The following is a 22,514-nucleotide window of genomic DNA, read 5'->3' as shown; positions in this document are numbered from 1 at the left end:
ATTTGGTAAATAAATTTGTTAAGCCAGGGTCAACTTCTTGAAAGATCATCCAGGATATCAAATTCCAGTTAATTACGTGACAGATTGATAAACTTGAATTAATTATATTTTACATTACTATACTTTATAGGACTTTTACATATCTGTAAATATTATGTAATACTTTAAATATGTAAATGTTTAATTCCAGTAACTTTTCTAAGATTTTCATTTGAACAGTAGATTAAATTATTTATTTCATTAGTTTTTGAAGCTAAGTTATTAAAGTACAAACTTCAAGTGCATGTCAGAGAAAAGTGAAATAGAAACCTCAACTGAAGAGATTTTTTTCCTATTCTAAAAATTCCTAATTTTCAGAGGTTATTTACAAAGACACTGGCTTACGGTGTTCCAGAAATCCCTTTGGCTCCGAGCTGCGATCAGTCTGTCCTGTGGAAGCATGGCCACACGTGCACGGACGTGAACGTGGAAGCGCCGGTGCAGCGCCTTGCGTTTGTAACAGAAACGCTGGCGACAGCCGCGGGGCACGCCAGTCGGCGAATGTGGAACCGAGGGCTGGGCAGCCACTGAGTGGGCTGGAGAAGATCTCTGTGTCCCCGTGGGGAAAGGTGTTTGTGATGGGCAGTGGGAAGAAGCAAGTTGCAGAATAGTGTGTCCCATTTGTGTTGGTTAAAAAAGCAGAAAAATGTAAACACAAAAATAAGTGGTCGTTTAGGAACCAAAGTGTTGGCAGTTTTTGTCTTCCGGTGAAGGGAAAAATAAGGGGAAGACTTTTACGTTTTCTCATTTGAATTTGTGAGACTATATTTTACTTTTGTAACATTTAAAAACTAAGGAGATCAACATTTTGGTGAAGAAACTCCTCATTGCTGACAAATGGGAGGGTGGTTATGTCTTGTCATCAGAGATTTCTTGTTGGGCCGTAAAATGACTGTGAGTCTCAGTGGCGTGGCTGACTCATGACCTAATGCTGTGCTTGTTTCCTTCCACAGCATTATCGCCTTCAGAAAGGCCAACAAAGTGGGTATTTTCATCAAAGTGACCCCACAGCGTGAGGAGGGCGAAGTGACCGTGTGCTTTAAGATGAAGCATGATTTTAAAAACCTGGCAGCCCCCATCCGCCCCATCGAGGAAAGTGACCAGCCCACCGAAGTCATCTGGCTCACGCAGCATGTGGAACTCAGCTTGGGCCCACTTCTTCCTTAGAAGGCTTCGCTGGTGGGCAGGTTCCGAACAATGGTATCACTACAAACCCGTGTAAAACGCAGAAGCTGCTGCTTCAGGCCTTGTGTATAACGATGTACCCACGCACTACCGAATCCTGTTCCCAGGAGGGCGGGGGCAGGCGCAGCCTTAGGAACACGGGGCAACTGCTGTTCCTCTTGCTCTCACTCTGTTAGCACCAGTAAATCGTGTCTCCCTCACTGAGCCCTGCACGTCGACTAACCACAGCACAGTTCCGTCCCGAGAACGGGGGTGGCAGCTGTTCCTTGGAGTGGCATTAGATTTACACTTGACAGACTGCACAGACTGTCTCCTGATCTGACCGCACAGAGGACCAGACTCTCGCAGAGGAGACCTAAAATGATTACAGAAAGGAAGACCTGCTGGTCACGATCCGACACTGGCCTCAGTGCACCACCTGCTTCCTGCGTCCCGTTAGATAGAACCTAGCCGTCTAAACGTGTCCTTTCCCTCGCCGTCGGGGCTCCCGTCATGCCAGAGACTTCCGTTTGACGAAAATAGAACTGCCACATTGTCTTCAGTTTTGTGACAGTTGGAAAACCCTGAGAAGTTTTAAGGGTTCTCATTTGCCCTCTTCTGAGTGAATACAGGAGACTTTTTTATTGGTTGCTCTTAAAATTTTTCCCCAATAGAATAGATCTGTTTTTTAAGAAGAATTTGATAAGCAGGCATTTACATGTCATGTCAAGGGGGTGGCAAATTCCATTTATTTTTAAGTGTTGCCACAGTATCCAGGGATTAATGCTTCCACGGGGAGGCAGTCTGTGTACGTCTTACTCCCCTCCCCCTCTCTGCCCTGCCTCTCTAACTCAGTAGATTGTTCTGAGTGTTTGGGACCTGGAAAGAGCCCAAAGAAAACTTGTAGACAAGTTCACTTCTGGAATGCAGGAAACACTTCAAAGGTTAGGTTGTTAGCATGATCTGAACTAATGTTCTTTCCACTGATTCGAAGGGGAGATTAACAGTTACCTCCTGAACCCAAAGTGGATATGAAGACAAAGAACCCTCCTTTCCTGAGTGTGGCTGTTACCACGTGTGTCAAATGAGACCGTGTCGATTGTAAACTGTCACACAGCTCAGCCAGTAGCCCCGCACACTCGCCTGACAGCACACGCCCTGTCTTCACTCCGCATCCTGGAGTTCAGTTGTTCGCTAAAGTTTTGTGACGTTTTCTCGAATGAGAGTTGACAAAGTGGACCGCCAGCTGCACCACCACATTTCCTGTAGATGCGTTGTTAGCGAGTGGACAGCTGGTGGAAGGAGAAGTCTCCTGTTCACCCTGGTTTGGTTTTCAAGTTCAAGCCTTGAGTTTAAAGAGGAGAAATTAAGATATATAGTAATCTAGAAGTATAGATAGGACATTGTATCTTGTCAGCTCCCCAGGAAGATAAAAATTTAGGAAGCCTTTGAAAGACACTAAGTGATATTCTTAAGGCCAAGCCAATTTTATGAAACAATGTTCCACAGAGTAATATACATGCTGCAGTGTTAATATTGTGACAATAATAAGTAAGGTTTAGCCTCTTAAAAGTTGGGGCAGAGGTTATGTAATTACAAACCTGCAAACTCTAGAAATAGTTTAATTTGTTGTGACCCCACAGAGTGTCAAGTTAATTTTTATTTCACTACCTGCTAGAGTCTGCTGTGAGGTCGCTGCTCCCATTTGCCGGTGGAGGAAAGGACATCACCGTGGAGACGAGCTTTCAGTTTACACGTTTGCAGCGGCTGCACACGGGTGTGTGTGGCACACCCATGGTGCCGAGCTGGTGTTGGTTCCTGAAGGGAACACTACTAAAGAAATGGGTCTCGTCATTCCCTGTGACACAAACACAAAAACACTTTCGATAATAGAATTTGTTTCCTTTAGAAGTCAAATTAACTGGCAGAGTAACAGAGCCATTTGTTTAGTACATCCTCAATATAGTTCTCAGTGCAGGCTGGTGTTCTGTGTGTTAGTAGAAATGGTTCAGCACCTGCAGCTGGTAAATTCAAAACTTATGTGTCGCTTTTGTGCATTAGATGTGGTGCGAGATTTGTGATGCATCGTCATTGTGCACCACTGCGGGCGAACCAGAGGTCAGTAGCACTAGAGACTACGGTTTGGGAGACCTAAGACGAAGTTAATTTGGATTTGTGACTTGATTAGCCCACCAAAATTTTATTCAGTGTGCTTTAGGCGTAATGAGCTAAATGTCATGCATATTTGTGAAGAAACCTCCTTTTTGGTCCCTTGTCGGAATAAGAGGCACTCCTTGATCTTTATGAATGACAAGTTCCTGTTTTGCCTTATTGCTTAACTCAATGTAGTCAAATAAAGCAGACAAAGCCTGAATGTCTGTCTTTGTTTGGTTTCTTGAAGACTGACTGGAATAGCATGGCTCGGAGTAAGAAGACAGGTGGAGTCCAGAGAGTTAGTATGAGAGCCGGTGGGCTTTGCTCCCTTCCTCCATTTCTTTAAATGAACTAAGCTAAAACTTTATATCAAGTGGGTTCACTGTAACATTGAATGGGTAGATGTTACCTGAACCATTATGTAAATGTTACATTTGTTAGGTCTCCACCAGCTTCTGTCCTGGGTGGTGGCTCCCAAAGATAAACTTCAAAATATATGGAATGGCCCAGCTCCAACAAGTAGCCCATTCACCCTGCTTCTATACTCACAGAAGCGAACTGTTCACGCTCCTGCCTAACGCCCCACCACTTAGCGCCCTCTGTCTCACCTCGTACCTGCTCAAGGACGTATTTTCCCCGCCCTCTCCTGCATTCTTTCCAGCACTCTGTTATGATTTCTCTGACCTTAAAAAAGAACTTGACCTCACACCCCTGTTCAGTCCCATTTCTCTACTCCCTCGACACGTTCAGCTGTGGTCCAAAAATATTAAATGAAGAATTCCAGAAATAACTCATAAATGTTTAATTGTGCACTATTCTTTGTAGCGTGATAAAATCTTACTCCATCCTAGTCCGTCCCTCCCACAACATGAATTATCCCTTTGTGCATGCTGTATATGCCTGCTAGTCACTTAGGAGCTGTCTTGTTTATCAGATCAACTTGTAGTATCTCAGTACTCATGTTCAGGTCACCCTAGTTTTCATGATGGCCCCAAAGTACACAGGAGCGAAGCTGGCATTGGGATATGCCAAGGAGAAGCCTTGAAGTGCAGAGGTGTGTATGTATGGGAGAAAACAGTACAGACAGTGTTCCGTGCTATCCACGGTTTCAGGCCTCCGCTGGCAGTCTGGGAAGATGCCCCACACAGATAAGGGGGGGACTGTCATACTTCATTTATCCTCATTTTCCTATGGTCAGGGACATCTGTGGTGAAACACATTTCACTCTAGATGCTAGACGGCTGCACAAGATAATGACCTCAAGTGAGAAAGCTGTTTCCTTCTCATGCCCCCCTGCCCCCATCCAGTTAAATAAAGGAAAAAAGCATCAATACTCAGAATTGTTTGTCACATCTAACACTCATTCTCTTTTTTTAACAGCCTTCTGGCTGAGCCTTTGGCAGACGACAGTAGCTATTTACTAAAAACATGTTTCATTTTCTTGTACTTGTTTTTAAGGCTACATCTAAATGTGACACTAATTCTCTATTTACAGAAGTGATCAAAGTTTCCTTGTAAAATAAGAGGGACTGCTGCCTATGATGCAGAAACCTGGAAAGTGTCACCCCGCCCCTAAAAAAAAGTGAAGGTGGATAGATGACAAAAATAGGCTTTATTGGGGCCGTGGGAGCAGAGCAGTGGCAGAGCAGTCAAACGCTGAGTCTTGAGGAGGACAGACCCCTCGGGAGAGAGGGCAGCCCTGCAGGCTGGCTCACCTGTGTAGCAGAGCATGGGAGGCGGAAGTGTCAGCTGCCGCCTGAGCAGGTAAGAGGAAATCAACTAAAATAGTGAGGAATTGTTCAAGGCCAACTTTGGGCTAACGTGGCAGGACGGACCCCTAAGAGCTTCAGACACTGAACCTGCATGCACTCACCACGTCCACCAGGTGTCCACAAGAAAGACCCGCGGGGACAGGGAGCGGTGCCCCAGTGCTACTGAGCCTTCTTGGGTTCCAAGGCCTGCGGGAGGGATCTGCTGCCACTTCTGGGAAGGCATGAGGCCTTGCCCCGCCCTGCCCAGGCCCCTCTCTCCTAAGGAGCAAACAGGCCTAAGCCACTGGGGGAGGAGCAAAGCCAGTCTCTCATTGCTGCTGGAGTGAGCTAAGAAAAAGCCTCAACCTTGGGAGCGACAAGATGCAGCCCTGAGCCCCAGGATGCTGTACCAATTCCATTCGAGATCTACCACTACAGGAAGGGCAGCAAACTGCTGCACGAGACCAGCTGCCCCTACAAGTCAGGCTTTGGCTGCCACAGAGAAGAGCAGCTGCCACACCAAGAAAAGACCGGTTCCCAAAACCTGTCCTCAAGGAATGTATTAAAGACTGAGGCTGAATTACAACAACAGCAACAACAAAAAACCAACTCTGACCGCTCCCCCAACCACCCACCTAGCAAGCTGCTAGGAACAAACATCAGCTCCTGGGGGCAAGGTGGGGCAGAGACTGGCTGCCATGGTGCAGGTATGCCGGACAGTTGGACGCTGAGGAAGAAATATGAACAGTCGGGAAAAGTTCTTCAGTTCCAACCTAAAGCACAAAATAATGCTGGAGGGTGAAAGCTGTGGGACATTCAAGGCAACCATAGCAACAACAAAACCCCAACCCAGCTCAATTCCTGACTAGATGGACCAAACCGCACACAGCCTGACAACAGAAGACGCTTGTCCATTTCCAAGCATCACTACTATTTATCCAATCGCTACTATTATGTAAGCACTGACTGGCAATCAAGAAAAAAAAAAGATACACAAAGAAAAACCAACCCGTTTTTCACTGACAACGAAACCATGGGCAGGTATGATTCAGATGCAGGAACTATCAAACAGGGACTTCAACTCTGATGAACAAGTCGAAGGGTCTAGTTGACAATATGTGTGAGCAGAGTTCAGCAAAGACAGAAACTATGTAAGACAAATTGGAAAAAACCCCACAAGATCAGAGATGAAGAATATCTTCTAGATATGGTAGACTTGCCATAGCTGAAGAATAACTAGGGAACTTGGAGATGGGTCAATAGATATGATTCAAACAGAACCCCCCTACCAAGAGTGAAACAGCAACAAAGCGTTCAAGACCTGTGGGAGAGTAGCTACCGAAGGGTCTGCTGTGTGTAATTGGAGTTCCAGATGGAGAAGAAACTAGGCAGAAGAATAGCTGAATAGATGACATCCAACAGTTTTCAAAATATAATGAAAGACAAACCACAGATTGAGGAAGCACAGATAAACCCAAGCACTTTCTCGTACAGAAAAATACATATTTACCACATGACCAAAGAATCTCACCCCTAGGTATTTACAAATGAAAACCTACATCCATACAACCTGTATATGAATGTTTATAATGGGTGTACTTACATTCAGGGAAATCTGGAACAACTCCAATGTCTATCAACTGGCAAATGGGTTTTTTTTTAAACTCCTGGTACATCCGTTCAATGGAATTCTCAGCAGTAAAAAGGAACAAATTACTGATACATGTAACAGTATGGTGAATCTCAGATACAATATTTTAAGGAAAAGAAGACCCCAAAAGCTATATAGGATTCCACTTAGGACATTCTGGGAAAGGCAAAACTATGGGGACAGAAGCCACACCAGGGGTTGGCCTCTGACAATGTGTGTGGGGACAAGTGGATTGACTTGGGCACGAGGGGACACCTTGGCATGTAGCTAGTCTACCTTCATGGTGAATGTATGTAAGACTTCCTAACTGTACAACTAGAAGGTACACTGTACAGAAACTATATTTAAATAAACCTCACTTTTAAAAATTCGGGGACAAATGTTTAAGGTAGTTTGATGGTCAGATATGTCAAAAACTATAAAGTTGGCACCAGAATGCTTGAAACTCATAAAATATTGGCAAAGTGGCTATAACTTGCTCCCCAAAACGATATAGCAATGCCTGTATTGATCCCTAAGACACTTCATTTCTGAAGTTGTAAGAACAGTACTGTTGATGCAGAGAGATCTGATCAGACCACTGCAGAGAAGTAGGGAGGGGCCTCAGGAGGAGTTTGCGAGGCAATGGTAAATAGTCTAGGATGGGATTGGCTGAGAAGCTGATGGCTCCAGAGAGCATCTGACTCCTGGGCTCATCTTCCTCGCAGATGCCTGGATGATGTGCAGCAGCTGCCTTCGTTTCTCAACTGACAGACCGTGTTTTGGATGGTAGGGAACTCCCCGCACAGCCTAGGATGGGGCGGGGCTGGCCTGGCAGAGGGCGGCAGGTTTATTGTTTGGGTGTTCTAGAGGGGACCAGGTCTGAAGCAGAAGCCTGCCATTCTTCCAAAATTATGTTAACTTTTGTATCTCACGTTGCTTTAGTTTGTAAATGAACCCTATAGAAATAACTAAAAACAGGAGAATGCTAGGAGAACTCAGGTGTTAAGAGTTTAGCCTTAATTGATAGGTTTAAGTGAATAAAGCTGTAATAATGAGTTAAAGAGATTAGCATTAGTTGGTAGATTGATAGGCTTAAGTGACTTATGCAAGTGGAAAGCTATTGTTCCAAAATCCCGAAGCTTTATTAAAAAAGACTCCTTATCACCAAACCTTTGCCTATGGATTGTTGCCTACAGGGTGGTGGTGGTGGGCAGCAGGACGCCAATCGCTGTTTGGTAACAATTTTAGTATAAATATGTCTGGAAATATCTGTACTAAAACATGGTTTGGTATGTGAAATTCAAATTTAATTCGACTTTTTAAAAATATTTATTTACTCTTAGAGATAAGGAAGGGAAGGAGAAAGAGAGAGAAACATCAATGTGTGGTTGCCTCTTGCGTGCCCCCCACTGGGGACCTGGCCCACAACCCAGGCATGTGCCCTGACTGGGACGGAATTGAACCGGCGACCCTTTGGTTTACAGCCCGCACTCAATCCACTGAGCTACACCAGCCGGGGATGGACATTCTGTTCCTTGCTTGCTAACTCAGGCAGCCCAGCAAGTTACTGTGAGAATTAAATAAGATACTGGCACAGCAAGACGCTCCGCCCTAGTGAGCGCTCAGTAGGAGCTAACGAGGCTTTAACCCCACCCCCTCATTCATTTCATGTTCCTTTACTCTTTCACTCTATTTTTAAGTAAATCAGATGTACTTGGGGGTCTTCATCCCAACCAGGGACCAACTCAGAAGAAGCACGAAAGTTGAATACACTACGATTCCAAACGTACAGCGAAGACTTGCCGGGCGCGCGACGTCCAGGGGCGCAGGGCCCGGGGCGCGCAGGGCCCCGCCCCGGGGCCGCACGAGACGCACGAATAAGACGTAACAGGCCGGGAAGCAGCCCCGGGCCTGACGGGATTGTGGCGGTCCGGTCCGCTCTCGGAAGCTTCCGCTGCCCCCGGACGCTCTCAAGATGGCGACCTCTCTGGGTTCCAACACCTACAACAGGCAGAACTGGGAGGATGCGGTGAGTGTGCCCGCCGGAGCGGGACGGAGAGGGGCGCCGACGCCGGGCCTCCTGCGGGTGGGCACGGCCGGGGCTGCAGCGAAGCCGAGGGGACCCCGGCGAGGAGCCAGCGCCGCGGCCTAGCGAGGCCTGAGCCGGAGGCTGGAGGGAGGGGGCTTAGCCAGGGTCCGAGCCCAGCCCCCTTTCCGTGGCGTCCCCCTCCGCTCTTTTTGTGCCGGTCTCCTCTCCCGCCGGAAGAGCAGACAGCTCCCTCTCCCGCGACCGGACCCGTGCTGGACCGCGGTTCCTGCCCTGTTCCCCACCTCCCTCCTCGCACTGATCCCCACCCCCCCCCCTCCCGTTACCCAAGAGTGGGGCTGAGATCGCAAGGTCCTCGGAGCCTGGTTCTCAACCAGATTTTCCAACTTCACCAGGATTTCCCCATTCTGTGCCAGACGTGTCTTGGAGAAAACCCATATATCCGAATGGTGAGTGATCGTGTGTGAAGCGGGAATTACTCATATTGTCAACGTGGTGGTTCTTGCACTGTCCGTGAAGCGCGCCCCTTAGCCAGCCAGAAGTAACAATGCTTCTCTACTGACCCAAAGCCTAGGACAGTTTGCAAGGGACTGTCGTGCTTAATCTGACACTTTGGAAGTCAGCAACAGTCCTGTGATGTAGGAGCCATAATAATAGCTTGGATTTGTCAAGCATTTACGTGGGAGATCGATTAACTAGAAACTTGAGTTTTACGTCTTTTCATATAACAAGTAGTGAGTGGAGCTGGGATTTAAATTCAGATATTCTCACTCCAGGGACCTTAGCACGTTAGAAGGAGAACCAGGACTATAGCTAGGTTTCCTGACTCTTAATGAAATAGCTTTTGGCCGCTGCACCTTGTCTTTCTCTTTAATATAAGGTGGCTGTGGCCCCTATTGTTATAAATAAGGGTAAAATTAGTGACCATTAACAATCAGTAATTAGATCAGGACTGTATTTTGATCTGCCTCAGGTGTTGGTATATTGATGCATTCAAAATGTTAAATAGCCTGTGGGAAGGGAACATTTACTGTGTGGAGGAAGGGTATCAGCGCAATCTGTGATGGTTACCTTGTGACTGACCTTTGTAAAATGGGCTGGCCACAGCTACATCCTTTCTGACTGGGGGACTGTGGAAACTTAGGCATTTCAGTCCTTGGGAGAGAACTTGGGAGACAGTAGCGAACCTAGGAGCTGTGGCTGTGGAAACACACGTGCTTACCTGGTGTTAGATCCATGAGACTCTTAGGAGATTACAACTCGTAGTAGGTGATTTGAGTATATACTGTACATCGCCCCAAAGTGTTTTTCCTCTACCCCGCTTTCAAATGCCGGGGATCTCCACACACATTTCCTGGGTTGTATTTGGGAAGGAAGCAGACATCTGGTCTTTTTTTTTTTCTTGGAACTTTAGTTCTTTTCTGTTTCTGTTCTATTTCAGACCAAAGAAAAGTATGGGAAAGAATGCAAAGTAAGTATATCTGTTAAAGAGTAATGATTTCATTTTATTTTCCATTTTTCTACCAAATTAGCCCTCAGCTTGCGGGCTTTGGGGTCCTCCAGTAAAAGTCAGTGCGACACAACTTTCATGGATCATTTATATACTCATTGACTAGTTCGTGTGTGAGTGGAGAAGAGGAGCCCTTTAATGTAGGGATTCTTAACCTGGTGTCTGTGGGTGGGCTTCGAACACCCTGAGGTTGTATAACAAGCGTTGATCGACTGTACACACGAGAATTTTCGCTGAGGAGGAAGCTCACGGCTGTCATAAGATTCTCAGAGGAGCATGTGACACTCTCCATCCCCCACCCCGAAAAGATTACAGGTCAGATTATTAATGGTGGTTACCTCTGGGGTGGAGAGGACTTTGACTTTTGAGTATTTCATTTCTGTACTATGTGAATTTCTTACTACTTCGGCAGGGTGTTACAGAAATGTTTGAAATATCAGATGGTGGTTAGACTAAATGATTGTGAAGGTCTCTTGTAAACAAGCCCTGGATTTGGAGATCCTTCCTCTGAGTTCTCCCCTTGCTGTTGGGTCTCCTGGATTGAGTGTCCGGGTCGGGACCGTTCACCCCTTGTGGCTTATTTTATGTTAAAGATCTGTGCCAGGCCGTTCACAGTGTTCCGCTGGTGTCCCGGCGTCCGCATGCGCTTCAAGAAGACCGAAGTGTGCCAGACCTGCAGTAAACTGAAGAATGTGTGTCAGACCTGCCTTTTGGATCTGGAGTACGGTATGTCTGCTGGGTCGAGTAGACCCGCAAGTGTCGGGCACCCCAGACAGGCAGCCAGTCCTTCTGTCTCCCGTGTCTGCCCTACCTCAGTTTTAGCCCCACTTCAGAAGGTCTGCTGCGCTCTGCTTTTCCTAGTAGGAGAACCAGGTTAGGGCATCCTAGAGTCCTCCTGAACCACAGTAGGAACTTAAGAAAAAGTTGGGAATTGATTAGAACCGGCCCAAGACTCCCTCAGGTACATCCCTGTAGCCCACGCAGGAAAAGGCACTGTCCTGTTGTCGGTAATTTCCTTGCCTTGGGCTTCTTTCCAGACCCAGAGCCTTTCCCCACAGTCCCCTGCCAGAAGCTCGTAGGCTAATTGTGCTTCAGGTTTTTGTCTCAGCCGTGTTATTGTTAGGCCTGATGTACTGCTACTGTTTCAGAGTAACTGCTTTATTTTTTAACTGAAGGTGACTTCTTTATGAGAAAATAGTTTTTCAACAAAAGTTTCGACTATACAATAAAAGGAAAGAGGAAAATAGGAGTTTGTGAATGTTAAATTCAGAAAGTGACTCTGCTTCTCAGAGTCCTGGTCACATATTATTTATATGTTGTTAAGGAGGTGTTCTGGTTCTAGACTATAATGACCCGTACTTGACCGTGACTGTCCAGAGGACCTGTAGGACCAGCCGAAAAATTAACCACTTTTCATGATTACTTTAAATCAGTGGTGTTGTAATAAAAGCTGGATATGTTATTAATTTACAGGTCAAGTGTGACTGTTCCCAAAGTCTGTTCATCTAAAAGATTTTCTAAAACATTTGTTTCAAAATCATGACAGCTCAGGAATTAGAACAGCTTCTTAGAATGCTCTGTAGCAGTATTTGTCTGATGGTGCTAAAGATTTTAAGTAAAAATACAGTAAGGCCTTTGGTACCAAACAAGAAAGGGGAGAAGGAAGGGATGAGACTGTATTCTGTACGTATAATTAGTAGTATTTAAAAATACGCCTGAGTGTTTCCCCCCTTCCTTCGTGCCAGGCCTGCCCATCCAGGTTCGTGACGCGGGGCTGTCCTTCAAGGACGACATGCCGAAGTCCGACGTCAACAAAGAGTATTACACGCAGAACATGGAGAGGGAGGTACGGCTGCTTCCTTGACACGGCCTCACATTGGATAAGAGAACTAGTGGGCTGACACAGTTGACATAACTTATCTTGTGACTTTGCCACCCTGCGCAGATTTCCAACTCGGATGGAACACGGCCCGTTGGCATGCTGGGGAAAGCCACGTCCACCAGTGACATGCTGCTCAAGCTGGCCCGGACCACCCCCTACTACAAAAGGAACCGGCCCCACATCTGCTCCTTCTGGGTGAAGGGGGAGTGTAAGAGAGGAGAGGAGTGTCCGTACAGGTAGGCGCCGCAGTGCGTGTTCAGCGTTGGCTTTCAGATGATGAGTCACCTAAGAAGTAGGAGGTGGTAGCTTGAACTATTTCTGCTTTAAAGTCTAAAAGTTTATACAAGTAGTATGGAATAGCTCATGTCTTAAGACTGTTAAATCTAATGCTTAATCAAATGCTTGATTAAGTTGTCGTGTTTACATGTAACGGAACTTTTACTTATGACTGAGCCTCGGGAAGCTAAACTGCTGTGCTGTGTGCCACGGACGTTGACCCTGAGGGTTTCTACCTGACACACAAGTCCTCACTGTCGTGGTGTCACTGGCTCGAATCACAGCATGTAGCTGAGGTCAGTTCAGGTCAGGCATCCGAGGGTGTGCGAGTGTGTGTCAGTTGCACTGCCCCACGTCTGGATTAAGGGCTCTTACCTTGGGTTGGTCATCCCCGGCCCTGCCAAAAAAAACTTCCATTTCCTGGGGCTCTTCTAGGGCTGGGTTACAGCTTTAATCAGACTCTCAGTGGGATACAAGACCCCAGATACTTTAAGAACCAGTGGCCTAGAGAGGGCGAACACTGTTTTGGTTGCCCTTTAAATAAAGGGCACCCCCAAATGGAGGTGCATTGCCCCAAAGCATTTCTGTGTAAGGAAACTCTGTCACCCTTGATGACCATCAAAATGGCTCTTAGGAGGCTGTCAAGTGCTTGGGCTGCAGTAAATCACTTGATATTAGCTATTTTGATCATTATGTTTTGGTACGACCAAGGTTTTAGTTTAGACGTGTTTCAGGCTATGTATTTGGGACTTATGTAGCTGCTCTTGGGTGATACCTATAAATTTGTTTGTTTCACCTTTGGACATTGTTCTTTCTTGAACCGTAGACATGAGAAGCCTACAGATCCGGATGACCCCCTTGCCGATCAGAACATTAAAGACCGATATTACGGAATCAATGACCCTGTGGCAGATAAGCTTCTGAAGCGGGCTTCCACGATGCCCCGCCTGGACCCGCCAGAGGACAAGACCATCACCACGCTTTACGTTGGTGGTCTGGGTGACACCATTACTGAGACAGATCTAAGGTCTGTGGGTAGAATTTTATGAGCACTTTTTGTCTTTAACTGCCCTGGAATAATTTGGGGGGGGCAAAAAGCAGGCAAGCAAGATAGTCCTTTACAAAATACATTTTTTTCTTTAGCCAGTCTGTAGTCAGTAAATATGCTGACCAGAAGTTTTATAAAATTGTTCTCTGTGATGCCAAAGTAGAAATGTTCATCAGTAGTGCTTATTCCATACTTGCTTGCATATGGTGGTGATTACATGGGATTCTGTTTGGCCTAATAGCCAATCAGTTTTTAGAATAGGGCACACATCCAAGTAGGCTTAATTATGTAAGGGAGGGGGAGCTTTGCAATTATAAGACTCATGTGGTTTGAATTGTTGGCTTTTTAAAGAGATTGGCATTTGGTAAGTTTGTATGATTCTTGGCTTGTGTTTTGGTCAGCTAGATGAGGCAGCTCGGCAGAAGTGGGGGTGCCTCCTCCAGAGAGAGAAGGAGCTCCTCTGAGTTTATAGCCAGCCCTTGGCAGCCTGTCTCCACCAAACCCAGACTCCGTGAGCTAGGCAGTCCCCAGAGGGTGGCAGACTTCTTCCCGTCTCCCCTTTCTTAACAACCTTTAAGTTTTTTTTAAACATTCGTAGTACATGGGCCATGGGGGCTGTATTTGGCCAGCCCCTTATCTGGGGTTTAGGGTCCTTAAATATCTTACCAGGGCCCCCTTTTCTCCACGGGAAAACCCTGAGATGCTCTAACCTTTACTTGCTCATTATTTTACTTCGCCTCTCAGTGTGTAGCTCCCTCAGTAAAGTGTTGGGGGTCCCCTGGGGGGGGCTGGGCAGATAACCACGGGGCCATGTTCCTTGTGCCGAGCTGGTGGGAGAGTCAGTGGTGACCTGTCGGCCTCCCGGGAAGGGCTGGGTGTTGCTGACGCTCGGTGCTGTCTGCCTGCGCCCCTCCAGAAACCACTTCTACCAGTTCGGGGAGATCCGGACGATCACCGTGGTGCAGAGACAGCAGTGCGCCTTCATCCAGTTCGCCACGAGGCAGGCCGCGGAGGTGGCCGCGGAGAAGTCCTTCAACAAGCTCATTGTCAACGGCCGCAGACTCAACGTGAAGTGGGGAAGGTGAGAATGGACCGTTTTTTAAAAAACACCTTTGAGATTTTCAAGAAAACTGTTTCATTACCTGGGGCTATAAGCCTCTGGTGAATAGACTGAAAAGAGTTTTTAATTCTCTAACGGTCATTCCTGTGTGGGTCGGGATCATCCTGGTTAGGGAGTTTGTTCAGGTGTTGGGCGTGGTGATCTTCTCCGAGGGCTCTGTTCTCTGTGACCGGCCCTTTGGCCAAGTGTTGTGCTGCGGCCTGAAAGGTGGATTTGGGGGTTCACAGAGTGAATTAGACCCAGGCTCTGTCCTCTGCAGGCTGACTGTCCAGTGGAGAAGGATAGCTAATGTGATAGTACTGAAATTCCCTGAAGTTCAAAGGGGCAGCATGTTTCCAGCTGGGGACCAGGGAGAAGATCGCTAACGGCAGCAGGGACCCGCGGGGCGTGCTTCCTGTTGCTGATCAGCCTCTGTGCTGGACACACGGAGGCGGCCTCTTCTCCTCCTCACAGCAGTTCTTACAAAGTTTGAACCCAGGTCTTTCTGGCTTCAGAAGCTTTGCTCTCATCTACTCTGCACTGTGGCATTTAAGGAGGAAGGGTGCGGAAGAGGAGGCAACTCCATGTGACTAGGAAGCCTGAGAAGTAGAGGTGTGGGAGGAGGGACAGAGTGCCGATGTCCTGTGTCTGTGTCCCAGGTCCCAGGCAGCCAGAGGAAAAGAGAAAGAGAAGGACGGAACCACGGAGTCGGGGATCAAGCTGGAGCCCGTTCCAGGCCTGCCGGGAGGTGAGTACGGCTGCCTGTGTGGTGGCTTGCTGGCGTCGGGTGCCCAGACCGCGCTGATGGTCCTCGGGTGTTGGACCCGGGTCCCTGGCTCCCGGGAGGAACTTCAGGTTTCAAGGCTGTGGAGCCCTGGCTGCTGTGGCTCAGGTGGCTGGGCGTCGTTCCGTGCAAAGCCAAGGGTCACCAGTTCAATTCCTGGTCGGGGCACATGCCCCGGTTGGGGGTATGTGACAGGCGACCACACATTGGTCTTTCTTTCCCTCCCTGCCCATCTCTCTAAAAATAAACAAAAGCTTTTAAAAACAAATCTGTGAGAAAAACTTTATAGAAATAAATCTTTAAAGACCGGGAAAAGGCGAGAAACAGCATTGCACAGTTGTCTTCCCTCTGACTGTTGGTTGTTTTCTCTCCTCCAGCTCTTCCTCCCCCTCCCGCAGCAGAAGAAGAAGCCTCTGCCAACTACTTCAACCTGCCCCCCAGCGGCCCTCCCGCTGTGGTGAACATCGCCCTGCCTCCGCCCCCTGGCATTGCTCCGCCCCCACCCCCAGGTAACTTCCCCGTCCTGAGTAGCTGGTCTGACCCAGCCCAGGCTGTCCTTGGGAGGGTTTTGTCTCTACAGCGCACCGTCCTGTCTGACAGTCTACATCCCGGGAGTCTGTCCCGTAGAACTCCTCGGGCAGATCTGATCTGACCTGATACTTCCTTCTCTTCCTGGCCTGCTGAGGGGGGGAAGGTTGCCAGCTTCCTAGAGATCTGAGTGTGTGTAACTCAGGATGGGGGTTACTGGGTCGCAGAGACACGTTGCCAGTTCATTCCTGTTCTGACTCGGTCCTGATACCCTGGAGCACCGGCGCTGAAGGCGAGGGCTGTGGACGTTTGTCGTTTCACAGAGTGTTGTTGCCTGTTTGCAACAAGATAAGCAGCTTGTGCCAGAAAGTAAATTAAGAAAGTCTTGTTACAAAAAATTACCTGACAAACCAAACAGTGCACTTGATGGTGTGATTAGTTATATTTGGCTCATGGTCTTGACCTTGTTGGTAGCCAGTAAGAAACAGTCCAAGGACCAGCAGGCACTTTGTATAGTGCTGTCTAGAACTGCCAGTGACAGTGCCCCCAGTGTCCGTGAGTCCCAGGAGCCAGCGCTCCTGTGGCAGCGTTCCCGGGCTCCTTGGAGGAAGTCCTGGCTTCTGAACACCCTCCGCTCTGGTGTGCATCATTGAGGCCAAGGAAGACAGCGTCTTCCATCATGTGATTCCATCAAATCAGGGTCTGCCTGACCTCCCCCTCACTTCCCAAATCCTGACTGAGTCCCACTTTGGGAGGACTGGGTGGCATGACAGCCACCAGGGGCTCAGGTGATCTGCCGGCACGTACCTTGAGTCCTGTGGAGTTTTCTTTTCATCTGGACTGAGAGGAATGGTTTCTCTAACCAAGGAAGTAATGCAGGGAGACATTCCTAAAGAAGTCTTATAAACTGACATTTCTCGAAGCCCCTTGTCATTTGGTTTACATAAGTGGTATTGACCTTAGGAAGATTCGGAGGTTTGAAGGGCGGTCAGGAGAACCGCAAGCCTAACGCATTTTTTCTCCCCCGCCTGCAGGTTTTGGGCCGCACATGTTCCACCCAATGGGACCACCTCCTCCTTTCATGAGGGCTCCGGGACCAATCCACTACCCTTCTCAGGACCCGCAGAGAATGGGCGCTCACGCGGGGAAGCATGGCAGCCCCTAGCACACTGTCAGCACGCTGGGGCTCTGCGCAAGGCGGGGCGCCTCAGGATCCCAGTAACGAATCTTGGAATTTTTCCTTCCTTTGTAGTTTCCATGGTAGCTGAATGTGTTCAGATGTGGGCAGTCGGAGAACGACAGCCATGATTTGATTGCTGGACCTCAAAGAAGCTGCCATTAACACATCTGGTTACTACTCTCATTACTAATAAAACTGAGTGCCTGCTCCCCTCTCTCCAGTGGGGAACAAGCAGCGGGGGGATTGGATGTCCAACGGAGTTACCCTCCCAACTCTGTGTGCATTTTGTATTTTGGGGGGGAAGGAAAATTGACCTGCGGTAAAAACCTTTTGACCATTTTTATGTCCCTTGGGGTATTTTCCTTTTTATCGTCTAAGAAAAGATCAGTACTAATCACTGTAGTGGCGCGAGTGTGACCTGACCCCTCTGCAGTCGCAGCCTGAGACTGAGACGGACGCGTGGAAACCAGCAGCCCGCCGCCCGGTCGCCCTGCCCGCCCCGCTCACGGCGGGGTCTGGCTGACACTCCCACTTCTCCACGCTACCGGAAAGGACGAAAACAAAAATTCTTTTTGTTCCTATCGATTGGATGGAAACAGACGTCACGGAGTTGTGCATCATTGAAGAAACCTGCTGTCTGGGATGAGATCGTTTTGAAGAACTTCCCGGACAGCACTTGAACAGACTGTGAAGCGGAAGCACCGGCGTGCGTGGGAGGGGAGGACGGCGACCCACAGCGGGGCTTCAGCCCTGGTCTCGCCCTGTGTGGCTCTCGCCCGTGTGTCTGGGTTCAACTCCCCGCCTCTGGGCAGGCCACTCTGTTTGGTCTTAGAATGCTTGGGTGTAACTGAATTGTAAATGGTAAAATTAATTTGATGTTGTGTTTTTTTGTTTGTTTTTAAAAAAATTAAAACGGGTCAGTTTTCCAGATGTCATCCATTTATTTCTAGATTTCTGTTTTCTTCATCTTTTGGTAGCTGAACTCGAGGTCAGTGGGAGTTAGAAACAAGTTACATATAAACGTAAATTTTTGCCTTGGACTTGATTTCCACCTCTGTTCACTCAGGTGATAAAAAGGCCCACAGCCTGCCACATGGCGGCCAATAAATGGTAGCTTTGAAAAGTTGTTTTAAAAGGAAACAGGTGAAATTTATCTACGAAGCCAATTCTGTGTCATTTTTATCTAAAATCTGTGTGTATGGGATGGACACCCCATGTAACAAACACCCTCATGTAGTTTCATGGAGAACTCTTCCTCTAGAAGGTTTCATTGTGCCTTTTTTTTTTTTTTTTAAGATTTAAGAATTCTAAGTGTCACAGGTTCGATTCCCAGTCAGGGTACATGCCTGGGTCGCAGGCCATGACCCCCAGCAACCGCACATTGATGTTTCTCTCTATCTTCCTCCCTTCCCTCTCTAAAAATAAACAAATAAAAATCTTTAAAAAAAGATTTAAGAATCTAGAAACAAATTTTATTTCAGTAATAGAGGGTACTTTCTAATATTTTGGCACCATTTGGGTAGGACTTGGGAGAGTTTTTGGTCTACTTTTGAGGATGTAAAAGATTTTTAGCCAATTTGTGAATAAGATATGAAGCAATAATGTTTGAATAATTGCCAAATTTGAATACACACCCGCGCAAATGCATGACCACCCAATTACATATCCTTGCCTTTTTGAGAAGGAAGAGACTCTAAATTTTGACACTGCCCTGGTTTTTGAAAAGCGTAAGCCAGTGTACGTTGAAGTGCAGAATAGATGCTCAGCCTTTCTTGAGTAAATCAGAACTGTGAGCCGATTAGGTATCTGTTTCGCACAAACACACAGCTGCTTACCAGACTCCATTTCCTTCTCTAGAGCACAGGGCTGGGGGTGCCTTTGCCATTCCCAGGCCTGGGTTGTACAACCATCTCACCCAGCCCTGTTTGCTCTTCCCCCATCTGGCTATGTGAGCAGGACGGTCTGGGAAGATGACAGTCATACAACTGGAGGACCCTAGGCTCTTCCCTCACCGCCTTGGTGGGGCTTTTAATAGGAAGGCTTTCATCATAATAAGCCATTGAGACCTAGGGGTGGTTCTGTTAAAGCAACTAGGGCTACTCCAGTAACAGTCAAATCTAATCACAAAAGAAAAAACTTTTGTTTATACGGAGTAATAATTTAAACACTCTGGAGCCAGATTACCTGAGTTCGAATCCTCACTTCAGCACCTCCCAGCTGTGTGACCTTGGGCATGTCACTTCACCTCTGTGTGTGTCTGGTCCATGTTGTGTCACCTCCTAACCCTTCTCACTCCCCTACCTGTAGCATTCTGAGCTGCTCCCTCGTGGAGAAGGCTCAGAAGGAATAGCAGCACAACAACTAAAGCACGGCAGTGCCTGCCTGTGGGGCAAAGAGTGCGAGGTGACCGGTGTTTGGATGCCAAGTTACAGTGGGACACTGTGACCCAAAATAAGTGGAGGTAAAGAGGACGAGTGTACAGTGACCTCTGCCCCCAGGGTTCTGGCTTCATCACTCGGTTAAGGGAGTGTCTTTCAGGTTTCTTTGTAAGGGCACTGCTTTCCTTCCTCCTGCTCTGTTCTTTGCCAGTCGACAAGCCCAGTCTGCAAACCTTGGGAGGGGGCGTTACACTCCCCCTCCTGAAGGAGTGGAGGAAGATTTGTCTCTTTTCCTCGTTATTGAGTCATTTATTTATATCACTATGGATTCATGGATATTACTTTATCCTTTGCATTATAATCTCTCCTGTGAGTTGCCTTTTCACTCTCTTGACAGTGTCCTTTGATACAGAAAAGCTTTTGTGTTTATTTTTTTAAATGTCTCATAGGTGGTTGAAAATAATGAGTATTCTCTAATTTGGTGGTGCAGGATTCTACATTTTCATTTTATGGTTCAAATTTTCTACACCCTTGCTCATTATTTGATAACTGATCAATAATTGAAAAAATTGTTAAATTTTTCACTATGATTATGGGTTTATCATTATGCAAGTATCCTTATCCGGTAATGCTTTTTGTCCAAAAGTCTTAACTTTGTCTGCTATTAATATGACTGGGACACATTTTGTTTTTTAAAAATTTATTTTTTAATTATAGTTGATGTATATTAGTTTCAGGTGTAAAACATAGTGATTAGGCATTTATATACCTCATGAAGTGATCACCCCGGTGAGCCTAGTACCCATCCAGCACCATACATAGTTATTACAATATTAGTTTTTTAAAGATTTTATTTATTTTTAGAGAAAGAGGAGGGAATGGAAAAAGAGAAGGAAAGATGTGTGAGATCGATTGATTGCCTTTCACATCCCCCCATTTGGGGACCTGACCCACAACCCAGCCATGTGCCTTGACTGGGAATCAAACCTGTGACCTTCCAGGTCACAGGCCAGCCCTCAATCCACTGAGCTACACCAGCCAGGGTATTACAATATTATTGACTATATTACCTGTGCTGTATTTCATGTCCATACAAATATTTCTATAACTGGCAATTTGTACTTCTAAATTCCTTTCACCCTTTTTGCCCATCCTTCCAACCCCCCTCCCGTCTGGTGACCAATAGTTTTTTCTCTGTATCTATGAGTTTGTTTCCCTTTTGTTTGTTCACTTACTTTGTTTTTAAGACTCCACACATAAGTGAAATCATATGGTTTTTGTCTTTCTCCATGTGACTTATTTCACTTAGCAGAATACCTTTTAGGTCAGTCTACCCATATTGTCACAAATGACAAGATTTCATTCTTTTTTATGAGTGAATATATTCTATTGTGTATACATACCACCTCTTTGATAATGTGTCTGTTGATGGACACTTAGGTTGCTCCATATCTTGACTATTGTAAATAATGCCGCAATGAACATAAAGGTGCATATATCTTTTTGAATTAGCGTTTTCAATTTCTTTAGGTATATACCCAGAAGTGGAATTGCTGGGTCATATGGTAGTTCTATTTTTTATTTTTTAAGGACCCTCCATGCTGTTTTCCATGGTGTTTGTACCAATTTATAACCCCACCAACAGTGCCAGAGGGTAGAGCACATTTCTTTGGGGCGGTATGTGACTGGTTTGTCCTTTCCCCCATCTTCATTTTGCTTCTGTGTTATTTTTTGTAGATGTGCTGCTTGCGGATAGCACAGAGCTGGAATCACCTTTGACCCCACCTGTGCGTCTCTGTCTTTAGCCTGGCAAGCCCTGTCCGTCTGTATTTATTGTGATGACCGACGCGGTGGAATGGATTTATACCACCTCATTTTATGTGCCTTTGCTTCTTCCTCATCCTTTCTGCTGTCTGTAGAATTGATCTCTCTGCTCATCACTGCTGCTTAGATTCTGTACTTTCTTTCCGGATCCTTCCCGGAATATGTTCTTTTGTAGTTCTTGCAGCGGCGAGTGGGAAACTCCTAATACTTATTTGTCTGAAAATCATTTTGCTCCCACTGCTTGAAGATATATTTTTTTCATTATTGCTATGATTCTAAGTGTTGTTCCTTTGTTGTTCCTTTGTAGGAACAACACTTAGTAGAAACACTGCGTAGAAAAAAATCGAAAGGATTTAATTTGTCCTCATAACAGGGTGAAGATTATATGAAGTTCTGTCTTTCACCACATCTGGAAAACCCCCAGTCATTTTTAAACTCCTTCTGGAACTCCTGTTAGTGGTGTTGGGCATTTTAATTTTATTGTCCATGTCCTTTAACTTCTCTCATATTCTTCATTTCTTTACTTCCCTGCGATGCATTGTGGGCACTTCCAGTCCACAAATTCTTTGGGTGCATCTAGTGTCATTTTTAGTTCACTAATTCTCTCTTCACATACATCCAATCTGCTATTAATCTATTAACTTTTTTTAAAAGGAAGCCTTGTTTTGGTAAAATATCACATATGTACAGAAAAAATATATAAAACAAATGTAGAACTATATTAAATATTTCCAAGTGAACATGTGTGTAACAATTACCCAGGTCTGGAAGGAGAAAGCCCCCAGCCTTCCCAGGAGCATTCCTGCCCCTCACAACCACACACCTTTCCTTCTGCCCCGTCACCGCCGTCCCGACTTCATGAGACACCTTCTTGCGTCCGCAAACACAGACACCGGACCTGCCTGCCTCTGCCTGCCGCTTCGCTCCTGCGATGCCTCTGTGTCGTCACCCGTGACTGTGGTTCACCCACGCTCGTGGCTGCCATGTCTGAGGCTGGGTTTCCAGTGTCTGGGCTGTTCTCAGTCCCTTCCCTTTCCTAGTCACTATATGATTTCAATGACACAGAGAGCAAAACAGGCAAAGGCAGAGAGTTCCATACGAAGAGTCGTTGGGCCCCAGAATTACATGAAAGATGAATGACCCATTTTTTCAGGATCCAAATGTACTTACTGTTGAATAAATCAGCAAAATACAGAATAATACATCTAGTATGATCC

The 22,514-nt window shown here is 46.6% G+C and overlaps 2 protein-coding genes across 3 annotated transcripts in view; both read left to right on the top strand.

Moving 5' to 3' along the window:
- The window catches only part of DCTN4 (dynactin subunit 4), a 30,998-nt gene extending 27,421 nt beyond the window's left edge, over positions 1–3,577 (top strand). For both annotated transcript variants that reach the window (XM_028528348.2, XM_028528349.2), the window contains one exon: positions 993–3,577. In XM_028528348.2, coding sequence (XP_028384149.1) covers positions 993–1,206 — 214 coding nt within the window. In that variant the 3' untranslated portion in view covers positions 1,207–3,577. The remainder of the gene's footprint in view (positions 1–992) is intronic.
- A 5,033-nt stretch (positions 3,578–8,610) lies between these two features.
- On the top strand, positions 8,611–17,708 carry RBM22 (RNA binding motif protein 22). Its single transcript, XM_028527863.2, has 11 exons — positions 8,611–8,770; positions 9,184–9,237; positions 10,230–10,259; positions 10,892–11,024; positions 12,044–12,144; positions 12,244–12,416; positions 13,283–13,483; positions 14,421–14,585; positions 15,263–15,351; positions 15,765–15,896; positions 16,950–17,708. Exons 1-11 carry the CDS (start codon positions 8,717–8,719, stop codon positions 17,078–17,080), a joined length of 1,263 nt encoding a protein of 420 aa, XP_028383664.1. The 5' UTR covers positions 8,611–8,716; the 3' UTR covers positions 17,081–17,708.
- Positions 17,709–22,514: the final 4,806 nt, after the last annotated feature.

This window comes from Phyllostomus discolor, chromosome 13 (genome assembly GCF_004126475.2).
Source record: "Phyllostomus discolor isolate MPI-MPIP mPhyDis1 chromosome 13, mPhyDis1.pri.v3, whole genome shotgun sequence".
Lineage (NCBI taxonomy): Eukaryota > Metazoa > Chordata > Mammalia > Chiroptera > Phyllostomidae > Phyllostomus > Phyllostomus discolor.
The sequence above is the reverse complement of the archived record's forward strand: the minus strand, read 5'-3'. Positions and strand labels throughout refer to the sequence as shown.

Coding starts and splice junctions, on each gene's coding strand:
- RBM22 (XM_028527863.2), top strand. CDS start 8,717: ATGGCGACCTCTCTGGGTTCCAACACCTACAACAGGCAGAACTGGGAG. Junction 11,025..12,043: donor CCTTTTGGATCTGGAGTACG/GTATGTCTGCTG, acceptor CCTTCGTGCCAG/GCCTGCCCATCCAGGTTCGT. Junction 12,417..13,282: donor GGAGAGGAGTGTCCGTACAG/GTAGGCGCCGCA, acceptor CTTGAACCGTAG/ACATGAGAAGCCTACAGATC.